This window comes from Piliocolobus tephrosceles, chromosome 12, assembly GCF_002776525.5.
Source record: "Piliocolobus tephrosceles isolate RC106 chromosome 12, ASM277652v3, whole genome shotgun sequence".
NCBI classification, from domain to species: domain Eukaryota; kingdom Metazoa; phylum Chordata; class Mammalia; order Primates; family Cercopithecidae; genus Piliocolobus; species Piliocolobus tephrosceles.
In genome coordinates this window covers 68,758,069-68,778,567 of record NC_045445.1, presented here as the reverse complement: position 1 = coordinate 68,778,567, position 20,499 = coordinate 68,758,069, and the positions used below count along the sequence as shown (strand labels likewise).

Here is a 20,499-nt window from a genome sequence, read left to right as displayed (position 1 = left end):
AAGACACGTGGCCCTGGGATGGGCTCTGTCAGTGAAAAGGCCACTTACTGGATTAATGTAATTTCTAAACAATGGCCCACCTGCACCATACACGTTCAAGGAAGACAGTTTGAGGGCCTAGTAGATACTGGGGCTGATGTTTCTGATCAATGCCGTAATTAAACCTATGGGTACCATCCAACCCGGCATGCCTGCTTCTGCTTTAATACCTAAAAATTGGCTTCTCATAGTTATTGATCTTAAAGATTTTTTTATATTGCTTTACATAAATCGGATTGTGAAAAATTTGCTTTTACTGTACCATCTATCAATAATCAGGAGGCTGCAGCTCGTTACCAGTGGAAAGTACTTCCTCAGGGAATGCTGACTAGCCCTACAATCTGCCAGCTTTATGTTGGACAAGTGCTTTCACCAGTTCGAGCCCAATTTCCCCAGGCCTATATTCTTCATTATATTGATGATATTTTAATTGCTGCCCCCACTGAGACAGAATTAATTGACTGTTACAAAATTTTGAGCCGCCGTGTTACAGAGGCTGGGTTACACATTGCTCAGGATAAAATTCAACAGACCGCTCTTGTTCAATATTTAGGAATGGTGGTCGATAAACAACATATTCAACCTCAAAAAGTTCAAATTAGGAGAGATTCTTTGAAAACATTAAATGACTTCCAAAAACTTTTGGGTAACATTAATTATTTAAGACCTGCTTTAGGTATTCCGACCTATGCGCTGTCTAACTTGTTTTCTACACTGCAGGGAGATTCTGGTCTCCGCGGTCCCAGGACTTAGACCCCTGAGGCTTTACTAGAACTGGAATTCGTAGAGGAAAGAAACCAGACCGCCCAGTTATCTAGAGTACAGCCATTTCAGCCTTTTCAGCTTCTAGTTTTCGCTTCATTACACTCCCCTACTAGACTAATAGTTCAACATAATGATTTAGTGGAGTGGTGTTTTCTTCCTCATTCTGTGTCAAAAACTTTGTTTTTCTGGACCAAATAGCCATATTAATTGGACAGGCTTGGTGTAGAATACTTCAAATTTCCAGATTTGATCTGAATTTAATTGTAGTTCCTTTAAATCGACTCGAAGTTCAAACCACCTTTCAACATTTCGTACTGTGGCAAATTCACTTCACTGATTTCATTGGCGTTGACAGTCATTATCCAAAGAACAAATTGTTTGATTTTATAAAGATGACGTCTTGGGTGGTCCCTCGATTAACCAAAGATCAGCTCATTCCTGAGGCCATTACAGTGTTCACTGATGGCTCCAGTAATGGCAATGCTGGTCATGTAGGCCCTACGGACAAGCTTATTTCTACCTCTCATACCTCTGCTCAAAAGGCAGAGTTAATTGTTGTGATTACTGCCTTACAGGATTTCCCCAAACCTTTAAATACTGTCTCTGATTCTGCTTATGTTGTACATGCCACTAAAAATATAGAAACTGCTACTATCAAACATATTGATAATTCTGAATTGGCTTCTTTATTTTCAAGGTTACAACAGGTGGTTCGCCAACTAGACACCCTTTCTATATTACACATATTAGATCTCATACCACTTTACCAGGACCCATGTCTGCCGGTAACCATAAAGTCGACTGTTTGATCTCTTTTGCAACCCAAGGAGCTCAGGAGTTCCATAATCTCACTCATGTCAGTGCTGCTGGATTAAAAGATAAATTTGCTCTTACCTGGAAACAGGCTTAGTTTATTGTTCACAGATGTCCTCAGTGCCAAGTTTTTATACTTCCAAATCAGGAACCTGGCGTTAATCCCAGAGGCCTAACTCCTAATGCTTTACAGCAAATGGATGTAACTCATGTTAGCTCCTTTGGCAGACTGTCATATGTACATGTTTCTGTAGATACCTTCTCAGGTTTTATCTGGGCTACTTGCCGAACAGGGGAAGGCATGGCCCATGTTAAAAAACATCTGTATTCTTGCTTTGCAGTTATGGGGCTTCCATATCAAATAAAGACAGACAACACCCCCGGATATGTTAGTAAGGCTTTTGATTTATTTATGCAACAGTGGGGATTTCCCATATTACTGGAATCCCTTACAATCCTCAGGGACAGGCTGTGGTGGAACGGGCCAATCACACTTTAAAAACCCAATTGTCCAAAGAGTCTGAACAGCAAAAACATGATTTAACTACCCCCCACTCCCAATTATATTTGGCATTGTTTACTTTACATTTTTTAAATGTTCCTAAAGATAATAATCTAACTGCAGCCAAACGCCATTATACAGGCAAAAAATTCTCCCTAAACGAAGGCAAGCCAGTGTTATGGAAAAACTCCCAAACTAATACCTGGGAACCTGGCACAGTTATAATGTGGGGAAGAGGATATACTTGTGTTTCACCAGGAGATCATCAATCCCCTGTCTGGGTACCCACCAGGAGACTCAAGCTTCGGGTGAATACTGACAACGAAAACCACGGGGAAAAGACGTCCATGTCAGAGACTGCCCTCAGACGTGGTGAGATCTGTGCCAACTCCTCAGAAGCAGGCACACCACATCACAATGGGTCTGATTCAGTCCTCCCTGATGGCAATGGAGACCCATCTAACTAATCCCACTTCTCCTGATTACCTTTCTTTTTCTCCTTACAAACCTAAAAATCTCACCATTTCCATTAGCCTGAAAATAACATCCCTCTGTTCTCTTCCTCCTTCAGCCCTCAGTCTCACTTACACTGGGTTTTATTTAATGATTCTCCTTATACTTTCTGTCTCACCAGTTTCCTCTCACACTGATTTACCTGCTACACAAAATTATTCTTATTGGACTTATGAGCCTTTTCCTCCACTTATTCAGCCTCTCACCTGGATTGATGCTCCTGCAGAAATCCACACTAACAATAGTGTGTGGATGCCTGGAGCTACAGATGACCATTGCCCTGCTCAACCAGGAGAAGAAGGCACTGCATTTAATGTTACCATGGGTTATAAATACCCGCCTCTGTGCCTCGGACATGCACCTGGTTGTATCCATCTAGAAACTCAAGTCTGGGCTGCTTATCTTCCGGAGAGATCATTTACAGAGGAACCGGGACATTTGATCTCTGGCCTCTCCCTTTCTACTTTAAAACAAATGAAAGGGGGAGTAATGGGAGATACCCCATACTTTCAATATAAATCTGCAGGAAAACCATGCCCTAAAAATTTTGAGGGCCCATCTACAACTTTAATTTGGGAAGACTGTTAACTCACATGCAGTCATATTAAAAAATGACTCATATGGTTTAGTAATAGACTGGGTACCCAAGGGCTATTTAAAAAACAATTGCTCCTCTGGCAGAAGGGAATGCCTAGAGGCTACTTATTTTATTTCTTATTGGGAGAACAAGAATCATCATTCTACTTTGCATAGGAGGTTCAGCTCATTCTTTCCTTTAAAATGGGAAGATAAAGGCATTACCCGCCCCCCCCCCCCCCCCCCCCCAAGGCCTCATGTGATACTCCCCATTCTGAGCCCAGAACACCCAGAACTTTGGAAATTGGCTATTGTCATGTCTGGACTGCGAGTATGGGAAGGGGAAACTATTCTGTTTATTGTTCCCGCTACCACCCCTGTCTCTCAGTATCAACGTAGATCTGGACATTCTGCTTTACTTACTTCCAACCTGACTGTTCCCATACAGAGTTGTGTTAAGCCTCCTTACATGCTGTTAGTGGGAAATAACAAAATTTGGACGAATGATCAAACTATCCAATGCATTAATTGTCATTTATACACTTGTATTAACTCCCATTTTGACTCTAGGAAAAGTGTAATGTTGGTTTGAGCTCAAGAAGGAATCTGGACTCTGGTAACTTTGCCCAGACCTTGGGAATCCTCCCCCTCAATACATTTAATTAATGAAGTGTTACAGCAAATTCTAAAAAGATCTAAGAGATTTGTTTTGTTTTCACTTCAATTGCTGTGATCATGGGCCTAATTACAGTTGCTGCACTGGCCAGCACTGCCGGAATGACATTACATCAATCTATTCAAATGGCTCATTTTGTTAATAATTGGCAAGCCAATTCCACCCAAATGTGGAATTCTCAAAAAGGCATTGATCAAAAATTGGCTAATCAAATTAATGATTTAAGACACCGTCTGTTTTTTGGCTTGGAGATCGGGTAGTGAGTCTCGAACATCACATGCAAATGCAGTGCGATTGGAATACCTCTGCTTTCTGTATCACCCTGTATTCCTATAACGAGATTGATCATTCATGGGAAATGGCCAAAGGACACCTTCTGGGTAGGGAAGATAATTTATCATTGGACATAACTAAATTAAAGAAACAAATTTTTGAAGGCTTTCAAGCTCACTTATCCATTGTGCCTGGAGCTGAGGCCTTAGATCAGGTGGCAGAAAATCTTTATGGACTAAACCCCACGACTTGGGTAAAGTCTATTGGGGGCTCAACTGTAGTAAATTTTGGAATTATGTTTCTCTGTTTAATCGGCTTGTCTCTAGTGTGCAAGACCAGTCAAAGAATCCTGTGTCAAAATTGAGAGAATGAACAAGACTTCATCGCCATGACACATTTATATAAAAAGAAAGGGAGAGATGTTGCAGGAAGTCAGGGACCCTGAACGGAGGGACCAGCTGAAGCCGCAGCAGAAAAACATAAATTGTGAAGATATCATGGACATTTATTAGTTCTCCAAATTAATACTTTTATAATTTCTTATTCCTGTCTTTACTGCAATCTCTGAACATAAATTGTGAAGATTTCATGGACTCTTATCACTTCCCCAATCAATACTCTTGTGATTTCCTATGCCTGTCTTTAATCTCTTAATCCCATCATCTTCATAAGCTGAGGATGAATGTCACTTCAGGACCCTGTGATGATTGTGTTAACTGCACAAATTGTTTAAACAATATGAAATCTGGGAACCTTGAAAAAAGAACAGGAAAACTGCGATGTTCAGAGAACAAGGGAGATAACCTTAAAGTCTGGCTGCCTGGGGGCTGGGTGGAACAGAGCCGTATTTCTCTTCTTTCAAAAGCAAATAGGAGAAATATTGCTGAGTTCTTTTTCTCAGCAAGGAACATCCCTGAGAAAGAGAATGCGTTCCTAAGGGGAGGCCTCTGAAATGGCCACTTTGGGAACGTCTGTCTTTTATGGTTGCAGATAAGGGACGAAATAAGCCCTGATCTCCTGTAGCACTCCTGGGCCTATTAGGATGAGGAAATCCTTATCTAATAAATTTTGGTCAGACTGGTTGTCTGCTCTCAAACCCTGTCTCCTGATAAGATGTTATTAATGAAAATGCGTGCCCGAAACTTCATTAGCAATTTAAATTTCACCCTGGTCCTGTAATCTCACCCTGCCCCCATTTACTTTGTGATATTTTATTACCTTGTGAAGCATGTGATCTCTGTGACCCACACACTATTTGTACACTCCTTCCCCTTTTGAAAATCACCAATAAAAACTTGCTGATTTTGCAACTTAGGGGGGCATCATGGAACCTGCCTACATGTGATGTCTCCCCCGGACACCTAACTTTAAAATTTCTCTCTTTTGTACTCTTTCCCTTTATTTCTCAGACCAGTCAACACTTAGGGAACATAGAAAAGGACCCACGTGAAATATCAGGGGCTGAATTTCACCCAATAAATATCATAAATTTTAGTTTTACCTTGGTAAGCTCGTGTGACATAAAAGTCTTCTAGGTAAAGTACCTTGCCAATCCATGAGTCATATGTAAAGTAGTACATGGCAAATCCAACAGTCAATTTGCCTATGAAGGGAGAAGAAAGGTGTAGAAAGGTTGTGTTGAAACTTAGCTAGTTCTTTACCCCCAAATTGAATGTCTTTTGGTGTTAACTATTAAAGTAATAAATGCTCACTGAAAAAAAATAACAGTACAAAAACATATAGTGTAGAGGACTTAAGTCCCTTAAAATATAACCTTTAAGATATAAGCCCTCTTTTTATAGTGTGGTGTACGATCTTCCAAAAAATTTTAGCTGGGCACAGTGGCGAATGGTTGTAATCCCTGTGCTTTGGGAGGCCAAGGCAGGAGGGTCAGTTGAGCTCAGGAATTTGAGACCAGCCTGGGCAACATTGTGACACCTTGTCTCTACAAAAAATAATTTTAAACTAGTTGGACATAGTGGCAAATATGTGTAGTCCCAGCTACTTGGGAGGCTGAGACACTTGTGCATAGGAGTTTAGTTGGAGGCTGCAGTGAGTCATGATCATGCCACTGTACTCCAGCCTGGGTGACAGAGCGAGACCCCGTCTCTTAAAAAATTATAATAATAATAATGCTTATACAAACAAGTACATACCATGCATATTCTTTACAAAAAAACTGGGTTTATACACATTCTCTTCTCTTCTGCTTAATAGTAATTATATGCTGCAAAACTGTACTATTTTTACTCCAGATTAAACTGGAGAAGAAAGATTTACTCTACCTGATGGTTTTTGTTGATCGTTTACTTCTGCAATCAGGCAGTAGAAAAGGGGATTGTCCCCAAAGCCATCTCTGAGTAAATCTGAAATATCAATTCATATATAGTATGTCAGAAAGTTTACAGCAGAGAAGGAGATGGTGGATAGGAAGCATTAGGAATTTATCCACCTGGATAGCAATTGTATTGGTGGAAACTAAAGTGAGTATTTTGGAACTCTGGAGTTTATCTGAACATTTACAACTTACAGGAGACAGCCTGACTGGTCAACTGCAGTTAATTTGGATCAAATTCAGCCATCAGTGAGGTGGCAGCTACCCAGCACTCAACACCATCTACTCCATGGGAACAGCAACCTGTATTTCTGTAGCAGTTTGCTGGAGCCAGGGTGATCAATAAACATCTTGTCCTCAAACTACTGAAGTTCTGTGTTTTGACTGTGTATTGTTACTCTGATCACTGAGATGAGGACTTGGAAACCCCCACAAGCTGAAGTGGCTTCCAGGAGATTTAAAGGAGCTGCCTTGTTTTGTGAGACATGTGGGAATTAAAAACATATATACAGGGAAATTTAGAAAGTTACCATGTGTGACTAGATAAAGACACAGAGGGGACCTGAGAACACATTAAGCTTTCAACTCAGGCTGATCTGTGACACAGAGACACCCTGTAATGCTTTAAAATAAACTCCATCAAATCCTGGGGGAAAAGGATAATCTGATTTCCAAAGTTACCATAGTATTAGTTTCAAAGTCTAGCTTTCAACAAGGATCACAAGAAACGATGGTCATTCAAAGAAATAAAATACATTAACAGAAAACATACCTGAAGAAAGCCAGATGTCTGACTTACTAAATAACTTAAAAATCTGTCTTAAAGATGCCCAAAGAGATAAAAGAAGATATGCACAAATACAGGAAAAAATATATAAACAAAATAACATAGATATAAATTTACAAAAATCCTCCCCCTAACATTCTGAAGCTTAAAAGTACAGTAACTGAAATGGAAGAAAAAAAAAAAAAAAAAAAAAAAAAGCACTGTACTGGAGGGGTTCAAAGGCACATTTGATTAAGTTGAAGAAAGAATCTATGAACTTGAAACTAGGCCAGGTTAAATTATTGAGTCTGAAAAACAAAAAAGGGATGAGGAAAAGTGAACAAAGCCAAAAGTATCTGTGGAACATCATCACCATTAAGTGGAACAGGATATATCTTGTGGGACAGGAGAGAGAGAGAGAGACAGAGAGAGGATGAGAATGAATGAGAATTTGAAAAAATAACTGCTGAAAACAAAATTTGACATAAAACATGAATCTACAAATACAAGAAGCTTAACAAACTCTAAGGATACACCCAAAGAAATCCACGCCAAGACACATTATAATGAAAGTCTCAAAAACCAGACAGAGAATACACAGCAAGAGAAGCAATTTGTCATATATGAGGGTCCTCGATTAGATTACCGTCTGATTTCCTGTCAGAAACCTTGGAAGCCAAAAAGCAGTGGATTGATATTTAAAGTCTGGGGAGTGGGGGGAGTGGGGACTGTCAGCTAATAATTTTATATCCCCCAAAACTCCTTCAAAATGACAGAGAAATTAAGACATTCCTAGATACCCCCTCCCCGCCCCCCCAAAAAAAAAGAAACTGGAGGAATTCATTACCATTAGACCTGCCCAGCAAGAAATGCCAAAAGGAGTCTTTCAGGTTGAAATGAAAGTAATCTAGACAGTAACTAAAAGTTGTATGAATAAAGATTTCTGGTAAAGACAGATATATGAGCAATTATAAGAGGTAGTATTGTAATTATGTTTATACAGTTGACCCTTGAACAACATGGGTTGGAACTATGCAAGGATACTTACACATGGATTTTTTTCAAACACAAATCCAAAACTATTCATTGGAGGAGAAACCCACATATACAGAGGACTGACTTTTCATATAGGTGAGTTCAGTAGAACTCACTGTGGGACTTGAGTATGCATGGCTTTGGGTATATGCAGTGGGTCCTGGAACCAATCTCCTGCATATACTGAGAGATGACTCTAGCTCCATGTTTTGTTTTCTACATTGTCTAAAAGACAAATGGATAAAAATAATTATTATTATTATTATTTTTTTTTTTTTGAGACAAGTCTTGCTCACCCAGGCTGGAGTGCAGTGGCATGATCTCAGCTCACTGCAATCTCTGCCTCCTGGGTTCAGGCAGTTCTCGTGCTTCAGCCTCCCATGTAGCTGGGACTACAGGCACCTGCCACCATGCACAGCTAATTTTTTAAAAGTATTTTTAGTAGAGATGGGATTTTGCCATGTTGGCCAGGCTAGTCTCAAACTCCTGGCCTCAAGTGATCCACCCACCTCAGCCTCCCAAAGTGCTGAGGTTACAGGTGTGAGCCACCATGCCAAGCCTAATGTATGTTATTGGGCACACAATGTGTAAAGATGTAATCCCTGACATCAATAACAGAAGAGGGGGACAGATTATATATATATATGAAGAATTTTTGTATGCTATTGAAGTTAAGTTGGTTTAAATCAAAATTAGATTGTTATAACCATCAAATATCCCCATGGTAAACAAAAAATGTCTATAAAATATACACATAAGGAAATGAGAAGGAATCAAAATGTTTCACTACAAAAATAAAACACAAAAAAAGGACTAATGGAGGAAAGTAGGGACAACCAAAAGCTTTAAGGCATATGGAAAACAGTTAAATAGTACAGGTGAGTCCTTCCTCATCAGTAATTACATGTAAATGGATTAAACACTCCTGCCAAAACACAGAGATAGCCAGAATAGATTAAGGAAAACAAACAAAAAAAGATCCAAGTATATACTGTCTACAAGAGACATACTGTAGATCCAAAGTCACAAATACATTGAAAATGAAATGATGGAAAAATATATTTCATGCAAATAGTAACTAAAAGAGAGCTAGGGTGGCTATACTAGTATCAGACAAAATAGACTTTAAGTCAAAAACAGTTACAAGAGACAAAGTACATTATGAAATGATAGAGGGGTTAATTCACCAAGAACATATAACATTTATAAATATACATGCATTGAACATCACAGCTCCAAAATATATGAAGCAAACACTGACAGAACTGAGAGAAGTACACAGCAAGACAATAATAGGAGATTCAATACCCCACTTTTAGTAATATATAGGACAACCAGACAGAAAAGTAGATGACTTGAACACTATAGACCAATTGTACCTAACAGACATATACATAAAGCTCTATCCAACTACAACAGAGTACACATTTTTTTCCCTCAAGTAAACATGGAACTTTCTTTAGGATAGATACATTAGGTCACATACCAAATCTTAATAAATTTTAAAATATGAAAATCACACACAGTATTTTTTCTAATGACAGTACAATGATACTAAAAATCAGTGGGAAAAAAACTTGAGAAATTTACAAATATGTGGAAATTAAACAACACACTGTACACAACCAATAGGTCAAAGAGGAAAGTATAAGGGAAATAGGAAAACATTTAGATGAATGAAAATGAAAACACAACAAACACGCTTACGAGATGCAGTGAAAGTAGTGCTCAGAGGGAAAATTATAGCTGTAAATGCCATTTTAAAAAATGATCTAAAACAATAATCTAACTTTATGCCTTAAGGAACTAGACAAAGAAGAGCAAAATAAGCCCAAAGCTTGCAGAAAGAAGATAATAATAAAAATTGGATAGAGATAAAACAGAGGATAGAAAAACATGGAGAAAATCAATGAAGGTTGACTATTTGAAAAGATCAACAAAATTGACAGCTAGACTGACAAAGAGGATGCAAATAATTAAAATCAGAAAAGAAAATAAGGACATTACTGCCAACACTACAACATTAAAAGGGAGTATAAAAATATTATGATTTATATAACAACAAATTAGATAACTTTGAAGAAACAGACACATTCCTTCAAACATGCAAATTACCTAAACCTACGTAAGAAGAAACAAAAAATCTCAACAGACCTGCAAGAGTTTGAATCAGTAATCAAAGATCTCCCAACAAAAAAAAGTAAGGAACCAAATGGCCTCATCAGTGGTGAATTCTACCAAATATTTACAGAAGAATTAATACCAGTCTTCCTCTAACTCTTCCCAAAAAAATTAAGAGACGGGAGCACTTTATAATTAATTCTGTGAGGTCAGCATTACTCTGATTCCAAAGGCAGTCAAAGATATTAGAAGAAAGTTACAGGCCAATATTCCTTAATAATATAGGTTAAAAAATTCTCCACAAAATTGGAAATTGAACCCAACAGCATATTAAAGGGATTATTCGCCATAATCAAGTGTGATTTATCCTAGGAATGTAAGGGTGCAGCAACATAAGAATATCAATTTGATACATCATATTAATGAAAAAATGGGGGAAAACCCACATAATCAAATCAATGAATGCCAAAAAAGGCATTTGACTAAAGCACAACACTTTCAAGATAAAAGCTTTTATAAAACTAGGAATAGAGGGACATTCCTCAACATGATACAGTGTACTTATGAAAATGACATTACACTTAATGGTGAATGACTGAAAACATTGCCCTTAAGATTAGGAAGAAGACAAAGATGCCCACTTTCACCACTGGTATTCAACATTGTACTGGAAGTTATGGCCAGAGCTATTAGACAAGAAAAATAAATAAAAACCATTAATAGGCCAGGCCCAGTGGCTCACGCCTGTAATCCCAACACTTTGGGAGGCCAAGGCAGGTGGGTCACCTGAGGTCAGGAGTTCGTGACCAGTCTGGCCAAATTGGTGAAACTCCATCTCTACTAAAAATACAAAAATTAGCCAGGCGTGGTGGCATGCGCCTGTAATCCCAGCTACTTGGGAGGCTAAGGCAGGAGAATCACTTGAACCTGGGAGGTGGAGGTTGCAGTGAGCTGAGATTGTGCCAGTGCACTCCAGTCTGGTCAACAGAGCAAGACTCTGTCTAAAAAAAAAAAAAAAAAATCCATAGTAGAAAGGAAAAGCTAAAACTATCTCTATTTGCAGATCACATGATTCTATATAGAGAAAATTCCAAAGAATCTAAGAGAAATCTTCTAGAGCTATAAACAAATTCAGCAAAGTTGCAGGGTACAAGATCAATGAACAAAAATAAGTTGTGTTTCTATATAGCAGCAAAAAACAAACCAAAAAATAAATTAGGAAAGTAATACCACTTACAATAACCCCTAAAAGAATTGAATACCTAGGAATAAATCTAATCAAGGAGGTTAAAAACTTCTATACTGAAAGCTACAAAACATTGCTGAAAGAAACTGGAAAAGATCTACAGAAATTAAAAAAAAAAAAAACCTATATATGCATAGGAAGACAACATTGGTAGGATGCCAATACTATTCAAAATGATCAACATATTTAATGCAGTCCCTATTAAAATTCTGACAGCCTTTTTCACAGAAACAGAAAAGCTGATCCTCAAATTCATATGGTATTCCAGGGGGCCCCGAAGAGCCAAAACAATCTTGAAAACAAAAAATAATATTGGAGGACTCACACTTCCTCACTTTGAAACTTATTACAAAGCTACAGCAATTAATACTGTAGGGTGGTGACAAAAGGACAGACATATAGACCAATGGAACAGAATAGAGACCTCAGAAACAAACCCTCACATATTTAATCCATTGATTTTTGACAAGGGTGCTATGACCATTCATGGGGAAAAGGACTGTCTTTTCAACAAACAGTACTAGAGAAACTGAGTATCTATATGCAAAATAATGAAGTTGGACCCTTAACTTCACAGCATGTACAAAATGTAACTCAAAATAGATCAAATACCTCAACATAAGTGCTCAATCTGTAAAACTCTTAGAGGAAACATGGAAAATCTTCAAGACATTGGATTTGGCAATGATTTATTGGATATAACACCAAAAGCACAAATGACAAATGAATAAATTGGACTTTATCAAAAACAAAATACTTTGTATGTGAAAGGACAATATCAAGAACAAAAAGGCAACCCATGGAATGGGAGAAAGTATTTGGAAATAACATCTGATAAGGGATTAATATCCAGACTATATAAAGGACTCCTACAATTCAACAACAACAAAAAACCAACTCAATTCCAAAATGTGGAAAGATCATAAATAGACACTTCTCGAAGAAGATATACAAATGGTCAATAAGCACAAGAAAAGGTGTTCAACATCACTAATCATTAGTGCAATGCACATCAAAACACAATGAGCACTTCATACAGACTAGGATGGGTATTACAAAAAAACAAAAATAAGTGTTGATGAGGATGTGGAGAAATTAGAACTCTTGTGCTTTGCTAATGAGAATGTAAAATGATGCAGCTGTTGTGGAAAACAGTATGGAGACTCCTCAAAAAAAAAAAAAAAATTATCATATGATCCAGCAATCCACTTCTAGGTATGCCAAAATAATGAAAGCAGCAACTCAGACAGATATTTGTACACCAATGTTTCACAGAAGCATTATTCACAATAGCCAAAATTTGGAAACAGCCAAAATGTATAAAAGGATAAACAAAGTTATATATATATATATATATATAATCACATTTTATATATATACACAATGGAATGTTATTCAGCTTTGAAAAGGAAAGAGATTCAGATACAGGCTACCACTTGGATGAAACTTGAAACATTATGCTAAGTGAAATAAGGCAGACACACAAGGACAAATATTATGTTTCCAGTCATATGAGGTGCCTAGAATAGGCAAATTGGTAGAGATGGAAAGTAGAATAGTAGTTATGAGAGCCTAGGGGGAGGGAGGTCGGCAATGGGGAGTTATTGTTTAATGATTACAGAGTTTCAGTTGGGTGATGGAAAGGTCTGGAGATGGATAGTGGTGCTGGTTGCACAACAATGGATGTATTGAATGTCACTGAATTATACAGTTACAAATAGTTAAAATGATATGTGAATTTAATCACATTTTTTAAAAGTTTGCAACAATAGGTAAGAGTAAGCAAAAATCAAATCTCTCACTGGCCTCTATACAAGTACATAAGGACATTTTAAGATAAAAACAGGACTGAGGACATTATGAAATTACTGCAATTTAAATATATACTGAAATCCTAAGGCAGGATGCTGGAGTATACAAAGTATTTTGTTGTTTGTTAGTTATGACTGTTACATATTACCCTAAGCAGTATTTTTCTAACTACAACGAAATAGTGTAGGGACATTATCTCAACATAGTACAGATTGAGTATTCCTTATCCAAAATTCTTGGGACCACAAGTGTTTTGAATGTCTGATATGTTTTTGATTTTTAAAATATGTCATTATATACTCAACAGTTGAGCATCCCTAATCTGAAATCTGAAATGCTCCAATGAACACTTCCTTTGAGTGTAATGCCAGTGCTCAAAAAGTTTCTGATTTGGGAGCATTTCAGATTTCAGATTCTCAGGTTAGGGATGCTCAATTTGTTATGCTGCTTCAGTTTGAGTACTGCTTTCATAGAGTGTACATGACTTTCAACTTTGTATTTCTTACTATTTCTTTTAAGCCAACAACATTACTGTTTAGTTAACATTCTAGTGGTGTTAATTGTCAAGTATAAGAACATAAGTATCATCATATAAGATGACTGATCCATGATCTATGCGGTTCAGGGTTCTATTTCTGACCGAGGCACTAAGACTCGTTTGTTAGGGCATGGCACAAAAGACTCCACAAACATCCCAGAGCTTCCTTCTGAATCTGTCACCCAGTATTATAGTGAAACCATTTATCTCCTTGGTAGAATGTTCTCAGTTTATTACATGCATTCTGAAGTATTCAACTTCAGGGAGTTATCCTTCATCAGTTCTTCTAGATTTTCATAACTGTCTTCACCTAGTCTTTGCCATTTTTAATTTTATATACATTAATAATCTTTTCATCTTCATATTTACTCCCTAAAATGTTCTAATCCTTCACAAATCACTGGCCTATCCTGTTAATCTTGCTATCGACATGTAGTAAATACTTTAAAAATATTTTAAATCGTTTTGCTTTTATCGATTTCATTGTATCAAGCTACTACCAACATACTGGGTGTTAAATTATACTTTTTGGCCAGTAACGCTCCTCATTTTACATTCTGAAAACCAGCTTGTCTATTGCAGCTGTAAAGGTGTAAGAGCTCTTAAGTATCGATTTTGTACTAAAAATAAGGACAATAAAATAGTGGAGCTCTGACAAAGCTATCAAATGTATGTCCTGTACATGCTAGTAATGGTGTCATCTTTGTGTACCAAGAACAATAGCTTCCACATATCTGAGTAGTACTGTGTGTTTCTTTTTCTTTTTCTTGCTCTGAAAATATCACAAAGTATCTTACCAGCTGCTGTTAACTCCACTGCATCTAGCATGCTTTCACAGGCAGCCAATTCCTGTCAAAGTAGATAAAACCTTCAGTTTATGATTTGGCAATAAATTATTAAGATGATAATCATCATAAAATTTGTATTAGACATTTATTGACATGTGATGTCCTGGGCAGTGTTAAAAGTTAGTCAGACTTAATCCCAGTCATCTAGAAACAAAATCAAAAACAGTAATGCAACAAAAGGATGTATAAATATTATTAGAGAGAGAGATTAACTATGTTGACACCTCACACATATGAATGTCAATTATCCAGATTAGTAACCTTGAATGCAGCCAGAAACTGGGAAATAAAGCAAAAAATGTTACTGAGCATTCAAGGCAGCTGTCATAAAGTTTATGTATTATGAAGCTCATAGGCTTTACAGAGAAGTCTCTCAGGTGTTTGCCTGTGAGATGTTTTTGCCAGTTTAACTTGAGGCTTTTTTATTGTGGCTTTTTACTATGTCATTTTTTTTTTTTTTTTTTACATATTCAGGGTCTTTCCTTCATGGTTTATATCTCATGCTTGGAAAGCAAAAGGTATTCACTCGTTTTCTTTTTAAGATCATAATATTAATAATTGATTTGTTCAACCTTTTTTGGTGTAAGAAGTTAGGTAGAATTTCACCTTTATCTTTTCCTCCCAATTGTCCCAACAGCACTTACTGAATAACCCATCCTGGATGACTCGGTATGTCTCTTTTATCATATACTACATCCTCATTTACAGTCATCCCTTTGTATCCATGGGAGATTAGTTTCAGGACCTGCTCCCTCAGCCCCAGGATACCAAAATCGGAGAGTGTTCAAGCCCCTTATATAGCAGAGTATTTGCAATACCCTATGTATATCCCCTCATATACCTTAAATCATCTCTGGATTACTTATAATATCTAATACAATATAAATATTATGTAAATAGTTATACTCTATTGCATAGGGAATAATGACAAGAAAAAAGTCTGTACATGTTCAGTATAGTTGCAATTTTTACAAATATTTTCAATCCATGGTTGTTTGAATCTACAGATGCAGAAGCCATGGATACAGAAGGCTGACTGCATACTTAAGAGAACTTCTGGGCTCTCCATTCTGTCCCATTGATCTATCTTTCCACTAGTTACCATAGTATTTTAATTACTTACAGTTTTATAATATCTGGTATAGATCATCTCCCCTCATTACTCTTCTTTTTTGGATTTTTAAAATGTTTCTATGTGAAAATTTGGAGATTTTGACTGGAATTGCATTAAACTTTTAATGGAAATAAGCTTTTAAAATACAGGAGAACAGCAAGGACCAGATTACATAGAGCATTAGTAAGAAGTTTGTATTTTATTCTCAAGACAGCCAGAATCTCAATGGAGTTTTAAGCATTTTGACTTCTGTGTAAAGAATGGATTGATCAGGGAGGACAATATTTATGTTGATACCTCCCCTAAGATGCTGTAAGCTCCTTGAGGGTAGAGACTGTTGTCCAAGAATCCTTATATCTTTTATACTACTTGGTGTATAATCTTCCCCTAATATGCATTCAATGTTTGTACAATGAACAAAAATAAAATATTAAAACTACTCAGCACCATCTGTGGTTCACCAGTGATCCAAAACCACACTTTAGGGACCACCACAATAAAAAGCTTTAGAAATTCTGGTAAGCAAGAAGTTATGGCTGCCTGGCAATGAAATGACTAGGCTCCCAAATAATGCTGTGATGTGGTGATTGAGAATAGTATAAAATGAGTTCATACAGAAGATACTTGGAATGGAACAGTCAATAAAACCTGCACTATATTCAGCTAAGCAATTACCGTGATTACAAACTCTAATAAACTCCTCTGCAAAGAGAGACTGTTTTGCAAACTTAGCAATGAACAGGAGTTAGGACAAATGGACATAAAATATTAAGAAGAACATAAAACTCAAAGCCAATTAATAATTATATACATGTATGTGAGACAGTAAGTAATTTAGCTTTTCTATTATTTTTCCACAATGAATACTCTTTAAAATTACTCCCAATAAACATCTTACGTATTATCAGATACATGTGACAAATTAAAAAGTAAATGTGGCCAGAAACCCTACAGATAGTTTCACTGAAATGGGGTAATCTAGTGATGTATTATTCCCTTGGTGATGACAATGGGCATTGTTTGGAAAGCTAGGAAAAGTACATTTGTTCAGGTAAAGAGATCGTCATTCAATAATAAATTTATTAATTGCCAACCAGGTGTCAGATGCTAGAACTACAAAAAACTCTTTTAAAAATGTTTTCTACCACCTGGAAGAATGTGAATCTGTAATAATCTGTTGGGCATAGTATTTTGATAGGTTATTTAATCATTCAGATTAATGTCAGTTAGAGAAATGATGTAAGAATTTGTGGAAATGGAATAGAATATAAGCCATAAAACGACGGATAATCTGTAACTAGGCCTAGAATCAATTCAACAGGTGGATTTCACTAGAAAACTATGGGTATTTTATTTTGGCCATTAAAACACACTCTCCAAAGGGATCGCAAACTTGGCCTGATTTAGACAAGATTTAAATATATTAGTGAGGATATTAAAACATTTTCATTACAAAACACTTATGAGGTCTGCATATCTATAATCTGTGCCTTGCTCCAGCCACATATTTACTCCATAAAGAACTTAGTCTACCACTTTATATGGAATTGTGCAGGTTGTCCATCACACAAATGAGTGCTTTCAGCACCACAGAACTTCAGCACAGTAACTGTGAACTACTAGATATCTTATTCCCTTTAATTAACTGGAATGATTTCCAAGGAAGCCATTAAAATAAACATTTAAATGAGAAATATGTAACCCAGATGCTTGGCTCCTGGGGGCTGTCTGTGGATGGGCTTCAGTGATCAATGAACTGTCTGAGAATGTATGGAAAATTTGTTGCATGTGACTATTGTTTTTTGGGTTAGCTGATCATCAGTTTCAACAAGTAGGTGTGGCCTTAGAAGCAATGAGACTCCCTACCCTAAAATCTTAGCCACTAAAATATGAAATTCTATCATTGGTGGGTCATTTGTTTAAGGTAAGCATTTCTTTTCTTTAAGATACTCTTTTAAAGTTAAAATTTCCCCAGGAAACAGAACATATTCAGTCCCTAAAATTTCCAGGAATTGGTTCCCCTATAACTTTTTGAACCCCTTACTATATGCCAAGCAATTTATGTGTAATCATTTTATGTTACTGTCCCATAACAACAATCTTTTGAGATATATATTGTCATACTCTTAATTTTAGATGCAGAAAATGAAGAGTAAAGAGGTTAAGTAACTACCAGAGGTTATGTACACATAACTAGCAGAGGCAGAATTCGAACCCCAACTATGCCTCTCTTACTCTTTCAGCCCTACACTAATGCCGTGAGGCTCCGTGTAATAAAAATGGGCTTACTTTAATCAGTCGCAAAATTTCTGGGCAGTCTCCAGCCTCTGCAGGTCTTATTTGAAAATAATCCATGCTTGTCTGCCTCATGCCCATTTGACTCACACTTGGCTGGCTCCTGCCTGGTTGACTCAGGCCTGGTTGGCTCAGTACTAATTGGTCCAGGTCTTGTTGGCTCCAGCCTGGGTGACTCGGCCCCGGTTCCCATATGCCTGGATGACCCCTGCTTGGATGGCTCATGCCTGTTTGGTTCTTTCTTGATTGGCTAGTGCCTGGTTGTCTCATGCCTGGTTGGCTGGGGACTTGCTGGCTCATGCCTGGTTGCCACATGCCTGGTGAACTCATGTTTCGTCGTCTCGGGACCGGTTGGCTCAGGCCTGTTTGCCATGTGACTCCTTGGCTCATGCCTATTTGGCTTGTGCCTGATTGGCTGGTGCCTACTTCTCTCATGCTTGGCTGGCTCCTACCTGACTGTTGCCTGTCTAGTTGCCACGTCACTGTTTGTCTTACACCTGATTGGTTCCTGCCTGCTTGGCTAGTACTTGATTGGCTGGGGCCTGATTGGCTTGGGCCTGGTTGAGATGGGCCTGGTTGGCTTATGCTTGCTTTGCTCAGGAATAGTTGGTTCAGGCTTTGTGGCCACATGTCTTGTTGTCTCCTGCCTGGTTGGCTCCTGCCTAATTGCCACGTGTCTGGTTGTTTGATGCCAGGTTGGTTTATGTGTGGTAGGCTTGTACCTGATTGCCTCATGCCAGCTTGGCTCATGCTTGGTTGTTTCATGTCCACTTGGTTCATTTCATGTAGGCTTGTACTCTGTTGGTTCATGTCCATTTGGTTCATACCAAGTGAGCTTGTGTTTGGCTGGTTTATGCTGGTTTGGTTCGAATCTGATAAACTTGATTGGCTCATGCCTGATTGGTTCATGCCCTGTTGATTCCTGCTTGATTGACTAAGGATGGGGTGGCAGATGAGTTGGCAGACAACTGATTGGCTGATGGCTGTCTTGATGGAACAGGATCCCTTAACTGTAGTGCTGTGGTGGGAGGTTGTTGGCTGTTTCCAGTTCTTCTCAACTTGATTTGCCCACTTTGAGATACCTCCCCGCTATCAAGGTGGGAATTGGAAAAAGAGAGGACCACCTCAGGAAGGTTATTATTAATGCCTCCGATTTGCTGGAGTTGACTTCACCAGCGACCACAGCTGCAAGCTTGGCTGAGTTTCAGGTTGTCATCTGGCCTTTCCCTGCCGAAAGCGGGGAAGTAAAGGGAAGAAGAAAATGATCTTGGAGGAGTATAACCACCAGCCTGCCCTTGCATGGTCACTGCATCATAGTGCCGAAGTCACAATGCCAGTATCAAAGTGCCTACGTGCTCCCCCGCGTGGTGAGGGAGGGGCAAAGCAGGGCTCGCTTGACAACTTTATTTCATCCTCTCTTAAGAGCTTAAAATGGTGAAGCAAGAGGCCGGAAAGAGTCTCAGAGCTTATGCTTGGCACTCCCAAGAGTCCCTGCTGTTTTAGCCAATTCAAAGAAACTTGCCCCAACTCCCCTCCCTTTCCCTACATCCCATTCCTCAAATAATTCAATTCTTATTTCCGTCCTGATTTTTCACTTACACTGGAAACCAGTCCCAGTGAAGTGCTCAAGTCTGGAATGCAGATAATACGTCTTTAAAAATAATAATAGCTGGGCTGGACCTGGTGACTCACGCCTGTAATCCTAGCACTTTGGAAAGCCGTGGCGGGTGGATCGCCTGGGGTCAGGAGTTCGAGACCAGCCTGGCCAATATAATGAAACCCCACGTCTACTACAAATACAAAAAATTAGCTGGACATGGTGGCAGACACCTGTAATCCCAGCTACTCGGGAGGCTGAGGCAGGAGAATTGCTTGAACCCAGGAGGTGGAGATTGCAGTGAGCCGAGCCGAGATCGCACCATTGCACTCCAGCCTCGGCAACAAGAGTGAAATTCCATCTAAAAAAAAAATAGTAATAATAATAGCTACAGCTAACATTTACTGAGTTCTTTTATGGCCTAAGCTTAGTGGAATGTACGATTCATTTTCTTATTCAATCCATATCAACACTATTATCCCCAATTCTGAGGAAACTGACTCAAAAGATTTGGTTACCTCCCCAAGGCTTCATAAAAGTTGGTGAAGAGCCTGAATTCAGACCCAGATCTGTCTTTCCAGGCTTTTTATTATTACTCTGTCCTGCCTCTTAAAACACATTCTACTCATTCTCCA

At 38.1% G+C, this 20,499-nt stretch overlaps 1 protein-coding gene across 1 annotated transcript in view; it reads right to left on the bottom strand.

Moving 5' to 3' along the window:
• Positions 1-20,499, bottom strand: part of SATL1 (spermidine/spermine N1-acetyl transferase like 1) — a 167,555-nt gene that overhangs the window by 6,532 nt on the left and 140,524 nt on the right. Inside the window, exons 3-6 of the mRNA XM_031936602.1 lie at positions 18,262-19,356; positions 14,808-14,859; positions 6,443-6,523; positions 5,659-5,760 (exon numbers count right to left, since the gene is read on the bottom strand). Coding sequence (XP_031792462.1) covers positions 5,659-5,760; positions 6,443-6,523; positions 14,808-14,859; positions 18,262-19,356 — 1,330 coding nt within the window. The remainder of the gene's footprint in view (positions 1-5,658; positions 5,761-6,442; positions 6,524-14,807; positions 14,860-18,261; positions 19,357-20,499) is intronic.